The sequence below is a fragment of the Macaca thibetana genome, chromosome 15 (assembly GCF_024542745.1).
Source record: "Macaca thibetana thibetana isolate TM-01 chromosome 15, ASM2454274v1, whole genome shotgun sequence".
Lineage (NCBI taxonomy): Eukaryota > Metazoa > Chordata > Mammalia > Primates > Cercopithecidae > Macaca > Macaca thibetana.
Window position 1 is genome coordinate 95,619,858 of NC_065592.1, and position 19,492 is coordinate 95,639,349.

The 19,492-nt window shown below is 40.8% G+C and overlaps 2 protein-coding genes across 3 annotated transcripts in view; one reads left to right on the forward strand and one right to left on the reverse strand.

Moving 5' to 3' along the window:
* IDNK (IDNK gluconokinase) overlaps positions 1 to 19,492 on the forward strand; it is an 865,727-nt gene that overhangs the window by 570,060 nt on the left and 276,175 nt on the right. The window lies entirely within an intron of this gene.
* The window catches only part of FRMD3 (FERM domain containing 3), a 293,473-nt gene that overhangs the window by 109,311 nt on the left and 164,670 nt on the right, over positions 1 to 19,492 (reverse strand). For both annotated transcript variants that reach the window (XM_050761399.1, XM_050761398.1), the window contains exon 3: positions 10,363 to 10,405. In XM_050761399.1, the coding sequence (XP_050617356.1) occupies positions 10,363 to 10,405 (43 nt within the window). The remainder of the gene's footprint in view (positions 1 to 10,362; positions 10,406 to 19,492) is intronic.

Genomic DNA, 19,492 nt, shown 5'->3' on the forward strand with positions numbered 1-19,492 from the left:
AGAGTTGAGAGTCAAGCATCCAAGCTGGCCTCATGAGTATTGAGACCTGTGGCTTTACACCAGAGCAAAATCAACGCTCTTGGATCTCTCTCTCTCTCTCTCTCTCTATCTATCTATCTATCTCAATTTCCTACTGACAAAAAATAATTCATTAGCAAGAGAGCTCTTTGTTGGATTAGCCCCAAGGGGGATGTTGGAACGCTAAGGAATGAGACATAAACATTAAGTACCAAGACTATCACCATCACAGTCAGGAATTCCATGCCAGCCCAGGTTTCCAGGGAGTGCCATCACAACTTCTGAGCACCATTGTCATCAGCCAGCAGCAACTTGACTCAGTACTGCTGTAATGGCTGAGTTGTATGCATGTGTTATGCAGAGGCGGGGGGGGGTCCTCCCTACCCTGATTTGCATGCAGAAGCCATTTCCAAGCACCCCTGCCCCTTCAGGGTGCTTGGCAGCAGCACAGTCTCTGGTAAATAGGGCAAGAATAGGATCTTAACTACCTTGCTGCGCTAATCAGGTCTCAGACAGGCACCAGCCAGGATTAAGTGGAGAGCTTGTTTAGAAGAGTAAGTGAGCTTTCTTTCATTTCAGTCTCTGTTTCTATAGAACATGCTTAATGCATATGCACCCTACTTCCTTCTTCCTTCCTTCCTTTCTTCCTTTTTCCTTCCTTCCTTCCCTCCTTCCTTCCTTCCCTCCCTCCTTCCTTCTTTACTTCCTCCCTTTCTTCCCTCCTTCCTCCCTCCTTCCTTCCTTCTTTACTTCCTTCCCTCCTTCCTCCCTTCCTTCCTTGTTTTGCATAAAGATTTCTCTCCTTTTGTTTATTTTATTTTCATTACGAAATCATATCAGAATATATTCTCATGGTAAAAGATATGAGTGCAACATAACTATATATAATAAAATGCAAAAGCCTCATGTCCCAATATTCCACTCTGTTCCCCAGAGGTAACCACAGTTAAGTATACATCTTTCCAGTCCTTCTTCCATGCACTATATAGTCGCACAAAATAATTCTACTTTTATATAAAAGTATCATTCTTCATGTGGTATTTTAATCTGATTTTTAAACTCAACAATATATCTAATAAGCCTTTCCATGTCAATAATACATGTCTGCCTGTTTTTTTAAATGACTATGTATACACACATAATTTATCCTTGCAAAAATTACTGGCATTTTTATTGCTTTCTCCATGTTATAAGCAATGCTGTAATAAACATCCTTGCTTAATATACACCTGTGAGTGAAAAAATTTTGCTACAGATAGATTTGTAGTAATTGATTTGCTGGACCAAGAGACATAGGCATTTTTAATCTTGAAAGATACAACCAGATTACCCTCCAAAGTGGCTTTATCAGTTTATACACTTTCACCAGAAGTGTTACCCTCATCCTCATCAACTGGATATTATCAATAATTACAATTTTCTCAGTATAGGAAATAAAAATATCTTATTCTAATTTGCATTTCCTTCATAGCTAATGATATTGAGCATCTGTTTGTGAGCTTCTTGGTCATTTATTTTTATTCCTTGTCTGAGTCTTTTGCATATTTTTATATTGAGTGGTTCATCTGTTGGTTTGTAGCATCATACATAATACATTCTGCATATTTCTACTCGTTATATGTTGGGCAAATGTTCTTCCTATTATATTCCCTGTGCTTTAATTTGCTTTACAGTCATTCATTCAACAAACATTTACTAAGAATCTACTCTGGTTGGGCATGGTGGCTTATGCCTGTAATCCCAGCACTTTGGGAGACTGAGGCGGGGGCGTCATGAGGTCAAGAGATTGAGACCATCCTGGCCAACATGGTGAAAATCCATCTCTACTAAAAATACAAAAAATAGCTGGGCGTAGTGACATGCACCTATAGTCCCAGCTACTCAGGAAGCTGAGGCAGGAGAATTGCTTGAACCCGGGAGGCGGAGGTTGCAGTGAGCCGAGATCATACCACTGCACTCCAGCCTGGGCGACAGAGCGAGACTCCATCTCCAGAAAAAAAAAAAAAAAATTCTACTCTGCAAATAAACAAAGTATTCTAGTTCAAAAGTTTAGCTTTTGCACAAATTTGTCAGGATTTTGCTTCATTGTTTCTGGGTTTCGTATTTTCCTCAGGAAGCCCTGGGCTATACCATGATTATAAAACATATTCTTAAATTTTTACCTAAAACTTTTATAGATTGTTAAACATATTTGGCTTTTGAGTACATCTAGAATTAATCCTGTGAATTGTGTGAGCAATGTCCTTTTTCCCAACCCCAAACAGGTGGAAAGACAATTCAAAAATCATGCCTTAAAAGAATGCCTTGAATAAAAATTTATCTGCCCCTTGTATGAAATACAATCTTTACCATAACCCATATTCCATAAATAATGGATTGGTGTGGGGACTGGGAACTGCTTTTTTTTCTGTTCCACTGATTATTTTCCCATTTCTGGCTCTATATCTTAATTACTATATGTGTCTCTTACTATGTCTCCTTAAATTGCTATAGCTCACATGCCTTGGTTTACTATCCAACAGAATAAGGACCCACCAGTGGTCTTTTTATGTATTTATTGGATAGCATTGAGCATGTTGCCTTTGCAAATGAGTCTTAAGAACATTGTTAAATGCCGTAAAGAATCTCACTGAATTTTTAATTTGAGAACCATTGAATGTACATATTAATTTATGAAGAATTGACTTTATTAAGAATATTAACCGAAATATGAGATGTCTTCATTTTTGGAGCTTTTTATCTACTCTACAACAATGCTACAATAGGATTTCACAGTTTTAGTCATACCAATCTGGCACGAATCTGTTAACATTTATTTATAAGACGTTTATTTTTACTTGTTACTGTTATTGTAAATAATAGCACTTTTCCCCCATTACATTTGAAAAACAGTTAGCGCTTGTGTATAAGACAGCTATTGTTTTAGGATATTAATCTCATATCCAAAGAGAAAAGGCATTTGTTGTGGGTAGGGCATGGCTAGGGAAGGCAAGTGGAGAGCCTGGAGAGAGTTACAGAGGACAAAACCAAGTTTAGGACACCATTTGGGTCTCTGAGAAGGATCCAGCATCCCTCAACACTACCGGCTTGGCTGAACGGAGTGAGGTGTAAGGGGCAAGATGAAAGGGACCCCAGGGTAGTTGTGGGAAACTCTTCTGTGCGGAACTCTGAAAATTTTACTGAAATTTTTGTACTAAAGAAATGGTGGCATGGTGTGTTTAGGCAGAGAGGAAGCCTAAGATAGCGTACACAAGTTTCTCTGAGGCTGAGTAGTTCCTGCCTGTCCAAGAGGTGAATACAGATGTGCGGAGTGCCAATGAGAAAGAGACTTGGAGTGCAGGCCACAAGAGGACAGCGTCTAGAGACTTGCACCCTGAGGCCATGGCAGGAACCACTGACCCCAGCAGCACACACCAACCCCACTCAAAAGTCAGGTGGGACCGGTTCCATCCAGAGAGGATGCAGTGGGGAAAGATGCCAACAACCTGAGACACACCGAGGAAAACTCAGGGAATGTACATGAGAGACAGGTCACCCTCACTACCGAGACAGTACATAAGTTTCTCTGGCCTCATGATGCCATTCTGGGGTGCAGAGAAAGGGAAAAGCTCTTCATGTGGAAGGAAAAAAAGCCAGTATGGAGTATGGGTTTTCAAGCAATTACATTTAAATTATGTATTGACTGAGCAATTTTCTGAAAGTGATCAAATTCTACACTAGCAGATCCTAGGCCAGGCTCTGTGGCTCTCGCCTGTAATCCCAGCACTTTTGGAGGCTGAGGCAGGTGGATCACTTGAGTTCAGGAGTTTAAGACTAGCCTGGCCAACATGATGAAACCCCATCTCTACTAAAAATACAAAAAAATTATCCAGGCATCGTGGCAGGCGCCTGTAATCCCAGCTACTCGGGAGGCTGAGGCAGGAGAATTGCTTGAACCCAGGAGGAGGAGGTTGCAGTGAGCTGAGATTGTGCCATTGTACTCCACCCTGGGCGACAAGAGCGAATCTCTGTCTCAAAAAATGAAAACAAAAAGTAAACTAGCAAATCCTGAGTTAAACTGAAGTGACAAGATTAAATGCTTTGCCCTCAAAGAAAGAAGAAAATCACAAGCAAGTTGAATTCAGTCATAGGAAAACAATATTGCATTTCTGCACGAGTCATAGTGTGTAACTTTAAAATTTTTTTCATGCTAATATAATTTGAACAGCTACAAAAATCCTGTAGAACATACATTATCTGTCCTCTTGATATGTGCCACTTCATGTATACACATTGGGCCACATTCCACAGTTACGCAGTCAAGGCTAAAAACTCTGTTATAGCAGGGTGTAGTGGCATATGCCTGTAATCCCAGCTACTCAGGAGGCTGAGACACAAGAATCGCTTGAACTCAGGAGGCGGAGGTTGCAGTGAGCCAAGATCATGCCACTGCACTCCAGCCTGTGTGACAGGGTGAAACTCTGTCTCAAAAAAAAAAAAAAAAAAAAAAAAAAATTCTTAGTGAGAAGTCACTGTCATGTTGCATAGCAACATCCCTTCATGAAAAGCAAGGACTCTGCAAAACCAAACATTCAAAAATATGCAATTCAGTTAACACTTTGTTTGAAGGCAAACTGTTATCTGAATACTCTTAAAGAAACAAAAAATGGATCAACATCTCAGTCCACATTTGTACCTATGAACATGGCAATGGCATAGAAAAATGAGAAGGGTGTTCCCTCAGCACTGCCCAATCATGAAGCCCACCTGCATTTTTACCTAATAGAAAAGCAATAATTAAAAGTTTGATTTTAAGGTTCTAATTCCAGGTAGAATGGGTTAATTGCACCCCACTCCATCTCTTTCACTGAATGCAGCTATAAAACCCAGCAGAATACATGCAGCAAGTATTCAAGGGCTCTGAAAAGTAAATAGGAGCAAGCGGATTGGAAAGGAAGATGAGAAGGCAAAGGGCCCTGCTAACTAGTGGTAAATTCAGCACGATTCTCCCTCCAGTATCCTCTGGACAGAAGCCAGGAGACACATGAAAGTGGGCATCAGCTCCTAAAAAGAATACTCCAGAAGATGCTCCTAATTTTGGCTTGAGGAATAGAAAAGGAAGTGCTGGTTGCAACAGTAGGAACAGCAAATGTGCTGGAGATTTCTTTTCTGGAAAATCTTAAGTCTAATTTCTTTTATAGTTATAAGACTGCTCAAGTTATATATTTTATTTTGGGTGAGTTTTGCTAAATCATGGCTTTTGAGGAAGAGCTCTATTTCATCTAAGCGATCAAATTTCTGTGCCTAGAGTTGTTCTGTGGGATCTGTAGTAATGCCCCTTCTTTTGTTCCCGATATTGGTAATTTGTGTCTTCTCCCTCTTTTTTTTTATCTCCTCCATTTTGCTAAAAATTCATCAGTTTTCTTGATATTTTCAAAGACTAGCTTCTACTTTTGTTGTGTTCTTCTATTATATATTGATAAACACAGCAACTTGGATGAATCTCAGAGCTATTATCCTGAGTAAAAGCTGATCTCAAAAATTACATCCTGTATGATTCCATTTATATTATATATTCAAAAAAGAAAACTATACTGGCATGAAACAGACCAGTGGTTGTGAGTGGTTGGAAGGCAGTGATGTCACCACAAAGGCACAGCACAGGCAGGTTTTTGGTGTGATGAAAACAAGGACACTGTTGGGCATCCTGTCTATGTTGGTGGTCGCAAAAATCTATATGAGTAAAGGCTCACAGAACTGCACACAAAAATAAAGAAATAAAGTCAATTTTACCATATGTTAATTAATTTTTTACTTTATTTATTATTATTATTGTTTTTGAGACAGAGTCTCGCTATGTCACCCAGGCTGGAGTGCAGTGGCACAATCTCAGCTCACTGCAAGCTCCGCCTCCCAAGTTCCCGCTATTCTTCTGCCTTAGCCTCCCGAGTAGCTGGGGCTGCAGGCTACGTTAATTTAAAAATTAAAATATTAGCATCTCTTCTAAGCTCAGAGGAGAAATAAGACTTTGATTTAAGAAACATCTTAATGTAAAAATGTATACCAAATTAAGTAACTGTGTAATTAATTAGCTTTTCAATTAAACAGACATTTCTCTTCCTTCATAAACTTGAAAAATAAATTTATCCCTATTTTCAACAAGTTTTGGGGAAACAAGCATTCTCAGGTAATATTTGTGGGAGACAGATTGTGTCATTTGTGTCATTCGATTTTTTGTAAATTTTGTGTCATTAGATTTAAATGGCTACAAGCTCCTTAACTAGATATTTATCACCAAGGAAATTTGAAATGTATATATCTTTAGATCTACTTATTCTATTTCTAGGATTTTTTTTTTTTTGAGACAGAGTTCGAGCTTGTTGTGCAGGCTGGAGTGCAGTGGCGCAATTTCAGCTCACTGCAACCTCCGACTCCCTGGTTCAAGCGATTCTCCTGCCTCCACCTCCCAAATAGCTGGGATTACAGTGCCACCATGCCCAGCTAAGTTTTGTATTATTAGTAGAGACGGGGTTTCACCATGTTGGCCAGGATGGTCTCGATCTCCTGACGTCGTGATCCACCCGTCTCGGCCTCCCAAAGTGCTGGGATTACAGGCATGAGCCATCACACCTGGCCCATTTCTAGGAATTTTTAGCACAGATGTACTTTCACAAGATGCAATACTGTATACAGCATGTTTATTGCAGTATAATTTACGACAGCAAAATACCAGAAACCACCAAAACCACCTTGATCTCCATTAATAAATATATTATAGGCCAGGTGCAGTGGCTCACACTTGTAATCTCAGTTCTTTGGGAGGCCAAAGTGGGTGGACCACCTGAGATCAGGAGTTCAAGACCAGCCTGGCCAATCTGGAGAAACCCTGTCTCTACTAAAAGTACAAAAATTAGCTGGGTGTGGTAGCACGTGCCTGTAATCCCAGCTACTCAGAGAGACTGAGGCAGGAGAACAGCGTTAACCAGGGAGGCAGAGGTTGCAGTGAGCCAAGATCACGCAACTGCACTCCAGCCTGGGCTACAGAGTGAGACTCCATCTCTAAATAATATATATGCATACAATTAACTCAGAAAACCATTTTTTAAATGAGACCAATCATCAATTACTGATATTTTTAAATTTCTAAAATTAATCAAGAAAAAATAACAAGATGAAGAACAATATACAGAGATTGATCTCATTGCTGTTTATCAAAGGACATATATGTTGGGGGATTGTATACATTCATAGAAATTCTTGGAATGATATACGAAAGATTGTTCTCAATTGTTATTTCTTTGGGGTGAGCTTGATATAGGGGGAGGAGCAAGGAAATAGTTTTTGTCTTCATTTTAAATCTTTCTAAACTGTTTGAAAAAACACAAACATGATTTTTTTTACCTGGTAAAAAATAATAACGCCTTTGTAAAAGGTTTGTTCATCAGGATAGCTGACCTTCAGCCAACCCTGGGAAACATCATTCCTGGGAACATCCATAGTCAGAAGGATCTTAATAGGGTCAGAGAGAAAGACCTGAAGGTCTATCATCCTCTGTGAGTGAGAAAGAGTTCCTCCAAGGAATTCTGCAGCCATTGCCTACTGAAAGGTGATACGAGCATAAAAGGATGAAGCCACTGGGGTTCTGTGACCAGACTCTTTGGATAAATTCATGGACAAGTCCCCAGGGTTGGACTTGGTCTCTCTGGATTAACAATATAAAAGCCCTAGTTTAAAAATTTTCTAATTTACAGTAAAGTTAATATTTCTAGGGCATATGTACAAGAACACAGAAATTCTTCATTTTGAAAGACATCATCAACAACAACAATCAAACTAGGTTTGTGATCTTGAGAAAATTACATAATTTTTTGTTCGGTAATGTCTTTAGCAATACAACAGGGATTGGGTGGTGGGTAAGACCCTTGCAGTCCTAGAACCAGTGAGTTACCCTGTCTGGTTCAGACACTGAATTTTACACAATTCTATTTTCCAGATTCAGATTTCATTTGTCATTCGATTAAAACTGGCCAGTAGTCAAATGCCAATCTTCGCGCCATTCTGATGAAACATTATGTGTTTTAGGGTGGGTGCAGTGGCTCACGTCTGTAATCCCAATACTTTGGGAGGCAGAGGGGGGCAGATCACCTAAGATCAGAAGTTCGAGACCAGCCTGGCGAACATGGTGAAATCCGGTCTCTACTAAAAACACAAAAATTAGCCAGGCACAGTAGTGCCCACCCATAGTCCCAGTTATTTGGGAGGCTGAGGCACAAGAATCGCTTGAACCTGGGAGGTGAGATTGCAGTAAGCCAAGATTGCACCACTGCACTAAAGCCTGGGTGACAGAATGTGACCCTGTCTTTAAAAAAAAATTATACATTTTAGTTGGTTGTTCAGATTTGCTGTATTATAGAGACAATGCTCTTAAGCACTAAATTTCTCACAAGTTTTAAACTTCTCACAAAGTTTAATTTTTGCTTCTATTAAGTATTGAAATGCCTTCAAAGATAAATTTCTATTTCAAAACTGGGTATGGCTTAAGGACAAAAGGAAAATATTGCATGGCATTTATTTAATAAGAACCAAAGTCAAAGAACCATTTAGTATACTGGAAAATAGTCTAAATATTTTCAAATATATAAACAAAAATGTCAACGTTCTGTAGTTAAGGAACAAAAGCCAGGAATCAGCAATTTTTTTCTCAGGCATTTTAGCTCATTCTCATTATCCTGCATATCATACTATATGCAGTCTCCTTTTTTTTTTTTTTTTTTTTTTTTTTTTTTTTTTGAGATGGAGTCTCGCTCTGTCACCCAGGCTGGAATGATGCAGTGGCATGATCTCTGCCCACTGCAACCGCCGCATCCTGGGTTCAAGCAATTCTCCTGCCTCAGCCTCCCAAGTATCTGGGACTACAGGCGCATGCCACCACACCCAGCTAATTTTTGTATTTTTAGTAAAGATGGGATTTCACCATGTTGGCCAGGATGGTCTCAATCTCTTGACCTCGTGATCCACCCACCTCAGCCTCCTAAAGTGCTGGGATTACAGGCGTGAGCTACTGTGCCCGGCCTGTCCTACTACTTCCATTTGGATGTACATCCTAACTCTGTTCCGGTCTTGCCCCAATTCTGCTCCAGTCCCACCCCAACTCTGTTCCAGCCTCGCCAGAGCAGCCTGGCCTCCCTGGACTTTCCACACCCACTGCTGCACTTGTGTAATCTGAACCATCCTTCCTCACTAGCCAGACAGAGTTTGCCCTTGAAGGATGGAAGAGGGAGGGGAAGGAAAAGAAAAGGACCGAGAGAAGGAGGAATGGGAAGGGAGGAAGACAGGGAGAAAGGGACAGGGAGGCAGGGAAAAAGAAGACAGTTAAAGAAGAGATACGCTGGCTGCTAGTTTGTAGTCCATGTTCAGTTTCTTCCTTCTTTCACCTGAAAACCCTGCCCGGAATAATTTCTTCATATTCAAAAAAGGAAAGAATCCCTTGAATGATGACAAGTGACATAATATGCATTCACCTAACCTCTGATGAGAAACTGATTTATCACCTGCATTTCAGAGCCCTGGGAAAGTGGATGTGGAGGGATAAGTGGATTTGGGGGCAGGCAGTAAGTTTCTGAGGTGAATTTCAGAAATTCTCCTCCAAACCATAAATAAAAGCAGGTTGGCTACAGTCTGGCATGAGTGGCCAGAACAAAACATCATGTCACCCAGGATTACCAGTGAATACCCTCCTCATAGGGTCCCAGGTGGACGACCAGGGGGTGCCAGAGAGATGTCGTTACCCAAGCCAACTTCCCCAAGAGCTCACTGGTTAAAAAAAAAAAAGTTCAGAACATCGGAGATTTAAAACAATTGCCCAGAAAAAAAAAAAATCGTTTTTCATTTTAGGGAGTTCAAGGAATGGAAAAGAATGATACAGTCTTCAGCAAAGTCATTGGCAAAATTTTAGTTTCCAGACACATCTGCTTCTCCCATCTTCCATAATACTGCACCCCCTCCCACACTTAACGACTGACTAGCAACCCTCGTAATCAAAAGGAACCAGGTACCTGGTGATTGTATTTAAGAGGTATTTAACCATCCAATTCCAAAGCCCCTGTTCAAATATCAAATATGAGGGCAAGATGGTGGGGGGGGGTGTAGGGGGGAAAGGCCCGGAGACCATAGGATGCTGGTGCAGGCGAGGGTCATAGAAAAAGAGGGGAGAAGATACAGAGCTCTCCTGGGGAGAGGGAAGCCCCCACTCCCCGCAACACCTCTTCAACTCTGTTTTTCCCCTGGCAGGAGGAAGTTTGTCAGGGAAGAATATCTATCTTTGAACACACTGTAGCAAAAGTAAAGTCACAGATTGACACTTACATTTCATTTGCTTGAAGATGGACTTGTTAGGTTCAAGCCAGTGCTAGAGAGGAAAAAAAAAAAAAGCAGAGATCAGGGGTCAAATTGCTGGACCATACAATGCATACCTAATAACTAAAAGGAATTCCAAAGTACAGCCTCAGTTTCCATAGACACTCTTCAGCATTCCACACTCTGAAGACTGACATAAACAACTTGGCAATAATCATAGCACAGACAAGGATATAAATTACAGAGTTAACATTTTCCAAGTCATATGTGAGTCAGACAGTTGCTAGGAGAGAAGGACAAGAGAGAGAATATGCACTGAAATGGGATGTTCTAGTACCCCTAATTGACTCCTAGGTGACTCTTTGAGCTCCATGGTTCTGTGAAAGTCGCAGATGGCTAAAGACTTTTAGCATTTGACATCCACGATCTGAAAGAATCACAGTCCAAGGCAGCATCAGCATCCAGTCCTGCTTCCAGGACAAATTCCCTTAAGAGGAATATTGGGTCAAGCTGGCATTAGCCCTATCACATGCAGAGGCAATTCTTCCTTTACAGTAGGGAGGAGTAAATGATCTTCAATATCTCATTTCCAGAGGCCTGAGGTCATCAAGAAGAAAAATCAGCTCTATCACAAAATAAAGAAGCCAAAAGACATGGGGAGCTCAGAACCATGTTACTGTCAGGCATTTGAAGTAGGCACCACGCTGGTCCCGGTGGCTGGCCCTCTCTGCAGCACATACAAAGATCACTTCGACATGCTGAGAGCTGGGCAGCTTTTGAGATCACTAACCATGAGGTCCCTGAAGCTGCTCATGGAATGTCACTTAGAGTCACTTTATACACCTGTAGTTTAGAGATGATACAGGGGGTGTCCTGGGGTATCCATCCTGAGGTCAGGGAGCTCTCCTTCTGGAGGCATCCCGCCTGCTTGATGCCGGAGAGGAAATCAGAAGAGCAAACTTACCGTCCATTGAGCTCTTGCACCTCACTCTATCTCCTTTGTGTTATCCAGTAAGCCTCAGGTCTTGTGCTATCCATATTCTTTGATGTAAATGCATAACCATAATAATAGCTAGTATTTGTTGAGTGCTTACTAAATGCCAAGTGCCATTCAAATGTTTCCATGTGCTATCTTATGTAGTCCTCCCTACCACTCCACTTATAAATAAGAAGACTGGGGCTCAGGATGTTAAACAGCTTGCCTAAGGTCACTCTGCTGATAAACAGTGATTAGAAACCACTGAGGGTATCAGATCTCTGCAGTCTTCAAAAACAATAATGGGAGTCTTATAAGTGTTTCAACATTATGGAAAGTCTAACAAAACAAACAAACAAACAAACAAAAACTCAACAAGATATATTTACCCCTGACCACGTTGCACAGACAAACTGAAAAAACAAGTCTTTTTGCTTCTGGCTAAAATTATATCAACTCATTTGGGGACTCTCATTATCGCCTTCTAATTAGAAGTTATATAGTTTTTATAACTGAACAGAGGAAGACTCATTGATTATACCACTTACTAGCTATAAACCTTCAAGATGCTTAATCTCTCTGTGTCTCGGTTTCCTCAACTATAAAACGGGAACAGTAATCACACCCACCTCATAGGGCTGTTGTGAGGATTTAAAAGTTAACAAATGTAATATACACAGTGCATGAAATGTGAAAATACTAAATAAAATGATTGTTGTTGGCTGATGCAGTTCTTATTATTTAATAGGTACAGTTTCATTATTAGACCCCATCTTTCAATATATGTGCTTCATGGAGAAGAATAATAAAAGAGGCCCCTGGTGGTTAAATTACTTTTCTAGAAATGAATGAATAGGATCATTTAGAACTAAGGTAAGAAAACAAATAGCGGCAAGAGATCAATACTTACTGCAATTGTTTTGCAGAACAGAATCACCAGTTATTTTGCTAATAAAGTCTGAAATATAAATATGTTTTCCAAATTCTCCTTGTTTGGCATTCTTCAAACTCCTCGGCCCTTTCCTGCCTAACTTCAACGTGCTTCTCCAACTTGTCTCTGACTCCAGGGTGCCAAGTCAGTTTCATTTTGTGTGCCCACACCAGGGCTGTGAGGAGGATTCCAAAACCAGGTGCAGGCTCTGAAAGAATGAGTGCCATAATGGACTGGCTATGTCTGCCATGCTGCTATAGATTGGCAATGTCTGCCATGGAGGGGACAGGGAACATGTAAGGCATGCCTGCAAGGTATTTGCCATCTGTGTCCTAAATAAATTATTTACTCTAAATAAACTGGCCTCCTTGTTGTCCTAAGAAATACACTTTGCAGTTTCAGATCAGTTTCTATCACCCTTTTCCTCTTAGCCTATTCACACCCTACATTTGCCTTTCAGACCTAGTGTATCTCAGTTACCCATTTCTACAAGGTGATCTCTACACACTTTTTCAGGACAGCTATTCCTCTCCAAAGGGAGAGTCATGAGGTATAGAGTCCTAGGAAAAATAAGCCAGCAATAACGTTTCAAGGAATTACAGGAAATCATTTCTTCAAAGAGGGCCAAGTTCAACTTGTTAGTATTCATTAAATCACTAACACAGAAACAGAAAACCAAATACCAATACCACATGTTCCCACTTATAAATGGGAGATAAATTATGAGAATACATGGACACACAGAGGGGAACAACACACACTGGGGCCTATCAGAGGGCAAAGGGTGGGACGAGGGAGAGGATCAGGCAAAATAACTAATGGAAACTTGGCTTAATACCTGTGTGATGAAATAATCTATACAACAAACCCCTAAGACACAAGTTTACCTATATAACAAACCTGCACATGTACCCCTAACTTAAAAGTTAAAAAAGACCAGGCGCAGTGGCTTGCTCTCACCTGCAATCCCAACATTTTGGGAGGCCAAGGTGGGTGGATCATCTGAGATCAGGAGTGTGAGACCAGCCTGGCCAACGTGGTGAAACCCCATCGCTACTAAAAATATAAAAATTAGCCTGGCGTGGTGGCAGGTGCCTGTAATCCCAGCTACTGGGGAGGCTGAGACAGGAGAATCCCTTGAACCCAGGAGGTGAAGGTTGCAGTGAGCCAAGATGGCGCCACTGCACTCCAGCCTGGGCCACAAGAGCAAGACTGAGTTTCAAAAAAAACAAAAACAAAAACAAAAAACACCTGACAGGCCCATAGCCCAGCAATTCCTTTATTCTCCAACTCACCCATGCAAACAAAGAGGTACCCAACAAGAATCTTCACTGCAATATTATATAAAATTACAAAATATTAGAAATAACATTAATGGCCATCATCAGGAAAATGGGTAAACAGACTGTGGTCTGTTCATATTCTGGATGATTCTGCAGCAGTGTTTTCTATGAGGGAGATCTTTATGTGTAGCATGGGCAGATCTCTAAGGCATAATGTGGGATACAAAAAGTGAACTGAAAAATCTATCATTATACCTGCAATCAGTTCCCAAATTGTGCACTAAATCACCCCCAGAGAAACACAGCCATAGTAGACATCATTCAGCGCCATGTGAATTATGAACTCAAAGGAGTACACAGTTCCAACATTAGATTGTGCTATATTCCCTTTTTTTTTTTTTTTTTTTTTTTTTTTCTGGCAGGGCTTTCTATGTTGCCCAGGCTGGTCTGAAACGCCTGGGCTCAAGCAATCCTCCCACCGTGGTCTCCCAAAGTGCTAGGATCACAGACATGAGCCAACACACCTGGCTGTGCTATATTCCTTTTGATGTCATATGTATATAAGGTATCAAATATATATATTTTTTGCAAAGCTTGGTTTCTAGCAGTTGCTATGCTGATAAGCAAGTACCACACAGAAATAGGTGTGCAACAAGCAATGAGCATGGTGGTCTGTCCAATATGATCCTAGGGGTGCCCAACAGGCACTCGTTATTAAGCACTTGTGGTTGTTTAAGAATGAAATGAAAATACTATTTTTTCTGCTATTTACATGTATAATGTTTTACATAACTACTAAGATTTTAGGACATAACTACTTGTTTGGATCTAACTCTTATTAGATGAAACTATTAGGTATTCTCCTGGCCTATGGAGGCAACAAAATAATCACTAAGATACTAAGACAGTCAGAAATTGAGGAAGTTTGGGAGGCTTTGAACAACTTCACTATATATTTAGTATGTGTTCTTTTTAAATAAAAAGTACAGACATTACCATATATTCAAAAAATACATATGTAAGCATCTAAATATATTGGTAAAGATCCGAAATGATAGGCAGTAAAATGAGACTAATGGGAGGATAATAGGAGTGGGGAACACACGTTTAGGAGTGTTAGCCAAAGAAAAACATGACTTCAGTATTTTCCGTGATGTTTTAGGTTTAACTTTTTTACATGTACTGGTGCATGATACAGTTGGGATGCGTGTCCTCAACCAAATCTCATGTTGAACCGTAATCCCCAATGTTGGAGGTGGGGCCTGATGGGGAGTGATTGGAGCATGGGGGCAGATTTCTCATTAATGGTTTAGCACCTTCCTCTTGGTGCTGTGCTTGCGATAGTGAGTTCTTGCAAGACCTGGACATTTAAAAGTGTATGGTGCTTTCCCCCTCTCTCCTGCTCCCACTGTGTGAGACGTCTGCTTGCCTTTGGCCATCCACCATGACTGCAAGCTCCCTGATACCTCTCCAGAAGAAGATGCTGGCGCCATGGCTCCTGTACAGCCTTCAGAACCATGAACCAACTAAACCTGTTTTCTTATAAATTACCCAGTCTCAGGTATTTATTTATAGCAATGCAGGAACAGCCTAACACAGTACATTACACAAATAATTAAAAATCTATTTTTTTAAAAGAGATAGCTAACATCTACTCAGAGGATGAAAGTAGGCTTCATGTAAATTAACCTGAAGGAGTTCATACATGATAGGCAGATATCAAACCCAGCTGAGCACCCAGGGTTGACACTGTGGTCAGACCCAGGAGCCAGCAGGCCTAGATTCAAATCCGAGCCCTAACACTGACAAGCTGTGGACTTTCAGCAAGTTCCCTGGTTTCCTCACTTACAGCATCATCGGGAAGTTTAAATGGGTTAATTCATGAAGAAGGCCTTAGAACAGAGCTTGGTGCATCAGGAAGGCTCAACAGCACTGGCTATTTCCATCTTTAGGCTCCATGAAAGAAACTTCTCACTTGGTACCATGGCAGTTTGGTACCATGGCAGTTTCCGTGAGTCTAACTGTGTCCTTCTTTTTTTTTTTTTTTTGAGACAGAGTCTTGCTCTGTCACCCAGGCTGGAGTGTAGTGGCACAATCTCAGCTCACAGCAGCCTTCGGCTCACTGCAGCCTCTGCCTCCCGGGTTCAAGCAATTCTCCCACCTCAGTCTCCAGAGTATCTGGGACTACAGGCACAGGCCGCTATGCCTGGCTAGTTTATATATATTTTTTAATAGAGATGGGGTTTCACCATGTAGGCCAGGCTGGTCTCGAACTCCTAACCTCAAGTGATCCACCTGCCTCGGCCTCCCAAAGTGCTGGGATTAACTGTGTGAGCCACCACGCCCAGCCTAACTTTGTCCTTCTCTTCCTCCCCGAATCCCCATCTCACTCTCCCTTCTGTTCAACATGAGGAGATCAATTATCTATACAATTGCAATACCAGCTGTTAGCCCTTTGCCTCTCTCTTCATCCCCTTCCTCTCTCTCCTCTCTTTTCTCATTCTTCCAATTAGAGTTAAGAGTTTGCCAGTGAAGTGTAGTCTGGACTACACCAATAACTCCTGCTATTATTGGAGGTACAGATGGATTACACTTTAGGGAGAAAATAACCACCATGATGTGGCATGCTTGGTAATTAGATATAAAGCTTAGAACATTTATTGCATTGCTATTTCCCTTTTGATACTACTTGGAATATATGCTGTTCTGATATTTCTAAGTCTTTCTCCTTATTGGAAACCGAGTTTCCCTAAGACAGGCAGAAAGGAGAACCTGGTAACCAAATATCTAAATTTCTGGCTAATTTACTGTAACCAAAATCTTCTTTTCCTCAACTCTCATGTAGAATAAAATTTCCAAAGGCTATAAGGAAGCTAAGACCCCATCACTGATTCTACAAAATGAACTAGGGGAGCAAGATGAACCAGTGGATGCACCCCTTAGTATGATTTGAAGGTACCAGGAAGGCATCTGCAGCAGATACTCTCAAGCTCCCCAGTAGCCTGACGCTTTTTAGGAAGGCTGCCCTCAGTTTACTGGAGTCCACCACGGGGTAGAGAATTGAAACTTCCTACCCCATCTCACCCTCCACAAACCAGGGTAGCTCTTAACTAATGACTATCAGATGTGGTAGTATAAATACCTCTGCTCCCTCACCCCTTGGATAGGACAACTCTAAGGCATGGCCTACACTGATTCCAGAACTTCCCTATGGGATTGAGCCCAAAATACCCTCTACATGACTTTGCCCAGCATTACACACTTACTTGACCTCCTTCCCCTCCCTCCTCTAATCCTCTACTGCCCTACAAGTCTTTTCCTAGAAACACTTCCTAACAAATCACTTAAACATAAATTTTTATCTCAAGGTCTGCTTCTTCAAACCAGACCTAAAACAGCCTCCCTAACTCTCCACTAAAAGCTGTCTTCCATGGTGTTTAAAATCCTTTCCGTGGGGATTTATTCCCTTTGCCTTAAGCTTAAACCCTGGAAACCTGCAAAGCCCCTGTGAAAGATCCCAGTTTTAACAGATTTGCAGAATTATTGAAATCTACCTGACCATATTTCAAGATTTTTCTTAGAACAAATTTATTTTGGTTGACAGCAGTTTCAAGAGAAAGAAGATGAGCTACACAAAGGGGGTGAAAAGCAGAGAGATTCCTAAACGTATGTTTTGGTTTCCTTATCTGTAATCTTGGTGGAGATGGTGGGAGGCTGATTCCAGAACTCCTGAGATTCCTTGTTCTAACAGTCCACAGTCTATGAACCTGAAGGATGAGGATATTGCCAATGTATGTTTCTTTCTTTGTAATTTTGCTAGGCGCAGCTGCACTTAGCCCTGAGAGATCATTTTTCTCTACCTCATCATACAAATGGTGCGTATCTTTCATATATTCTCATTTTGGCTTGGTTGGGGAAAAAGAAGGAGGGTGTGAGGCGGTAATTTGTGACTAAGAAGATTGATTTTTAATTTGGCCACTGCTAAGACCAAAAAACATTGCATCTAAAAGTAAACAATATAGCACTTAGTTATCTTCAAATGTTTGGCTTCTGTTGAAATCGATTCAGTGTATGATTACAGAATAAATTACGCACTTCTCTGTTTACTTTCTCAAAGCCCTTGGTACCCTAAGCCAGAGTAATTTGTAGCCCAAAGAAATATGTTAAATAACCCAGGGGGCTTTTAAAAAGAATGAATGCACCTCCCCAGACAGGAGATTGTTTTTCACCTCAATAGTAACCAGATCCAAAATTTGAGCAATTCCCATGATGACCCTAAAAAGATGGCCTGATTCTCGCATCCACCTAGACAAAAGCTCCAGAGTAACTTAGTCCCTGCATTATCATGCAGCCAATTTATGTCATTCCCAGCCCCTCTGACCTCTTCTGGAGAAAAAAGAATGCCATCTGATGAATGCAGCCTTATCAGTGTTCCAGATTATAAGGCTATAGCAAGACCTAGTTACTTAGCTGCCAATAGTCATGGTTTCCATTCCAGTTTCAAGAAAATCTATGACACAACAGCAACAATAACAACATCAACAAACCTGTAGATCACGAACGCTCAAAAAATGTTTGTCCATTTGGAAATCAATCTATGTAAGAAAATCCACTGGGCACGGTGGCTCATGCCTATAATCCCAGCACTTTGGGAGGCCAAGGCGGGCAGATCACCTGAGGTCAGGAGATCAAGACCGTCCTGGCTAACAGGGTGAAACCCTGTCTCTACTAAAGATACAAAAAATTAGCTGAGTGTAGTGGCATGTGCCTGTAGTCCCAGCTACTCAGGAGGCTGAGGCAGGAGAATTGCTTGAGCCCAGAGGCAGAGGTTACAGTGAGCCGAGATCGCGCCACTGCACTCCAGCCTGGGCGACTAAGCGAGACTGTCTCAAAAAAAAAAAAAGAGACTCCATCTCAAAAAAAAAAAAAAAAAAGAAAGAAAAGAAAAGAAAAAAAAAGAAAGAAAGAAGGAAGGAAGGAAGGAAAGAGAAAGAAAGAAAGAAAGAAAGGAAGGAAGGAAGAAAGAGAGAGAGAAAAAGAAAGAAAGAGAGAGAAAGAAAGAAAGAAAGAAAGAAAGAAAGAAAGAAAGAAAGAAAGAAAGAAAGAAAGAAAGAAAGAAAGAGAAAGAGAGAAAGAGAGAAAGGAAGGAAGGAAGGAAAGAAGGAAGGAAAGAAGGAAGGAAGGAAGGAAGGAAGGAAGGAAGGAAGGAAGGAAGGAAGGAAGGGGAGGGAGGGAGGGAGGGAGGGAGGGAAGGAAGGAAGGAAGAAAGGAAGGAAAAATCTTCATTGTTTCACTGTAGTGTTTTTCACTCCTTTAGCTATGATGTTTTTGTATTCTAGGGTCTCAGGGATGGGCAAAAGATAGATAATAGCCAGAAGAAGAAACACTGTACAAATTAGGGGAGGGGCCAGGAAGTCTAAAAAACAGCCTATGTGTCTCTTCATCCATTAAGCAACCTCCATCCCCTTCACTAACTTCAACGCTCTCTAACAGGAGTTGGCAATTTTTATTTTTTGTAAAGTAAATATTTTAAGCTTTGTGATCTACATGGATCTCTTTCATAACTACTCAACTCTGCTATTGGAGCATGAAAGCAGCTGCAGACAATATGTAAATGAACAGAATTAGCTGGGTTCCAATAAAACCTTATTTACAAAAACAGATGGAAGGCCATCCTGACCCTTGCATTCCAGTCCCTACTCCCAAGAAATATTTAATGTACACTCAAAAAAAAGTCATAATTTGAAAATGCAATCGGATATTTAAAAAATGTATTACTATTTATTTTAAAGTACACTAGTAACTAAAATGCAATCATTTATGAAATGAAATTATGGGATTTTTTTCAAGCTTGTTACAGTGGAATTTACCACCATGTAGCATTTGCTGTCGTGCCACATAAATTTAACAACATTGCCACCAAATTGTTCTAAAGTCAAAGATCAGCTA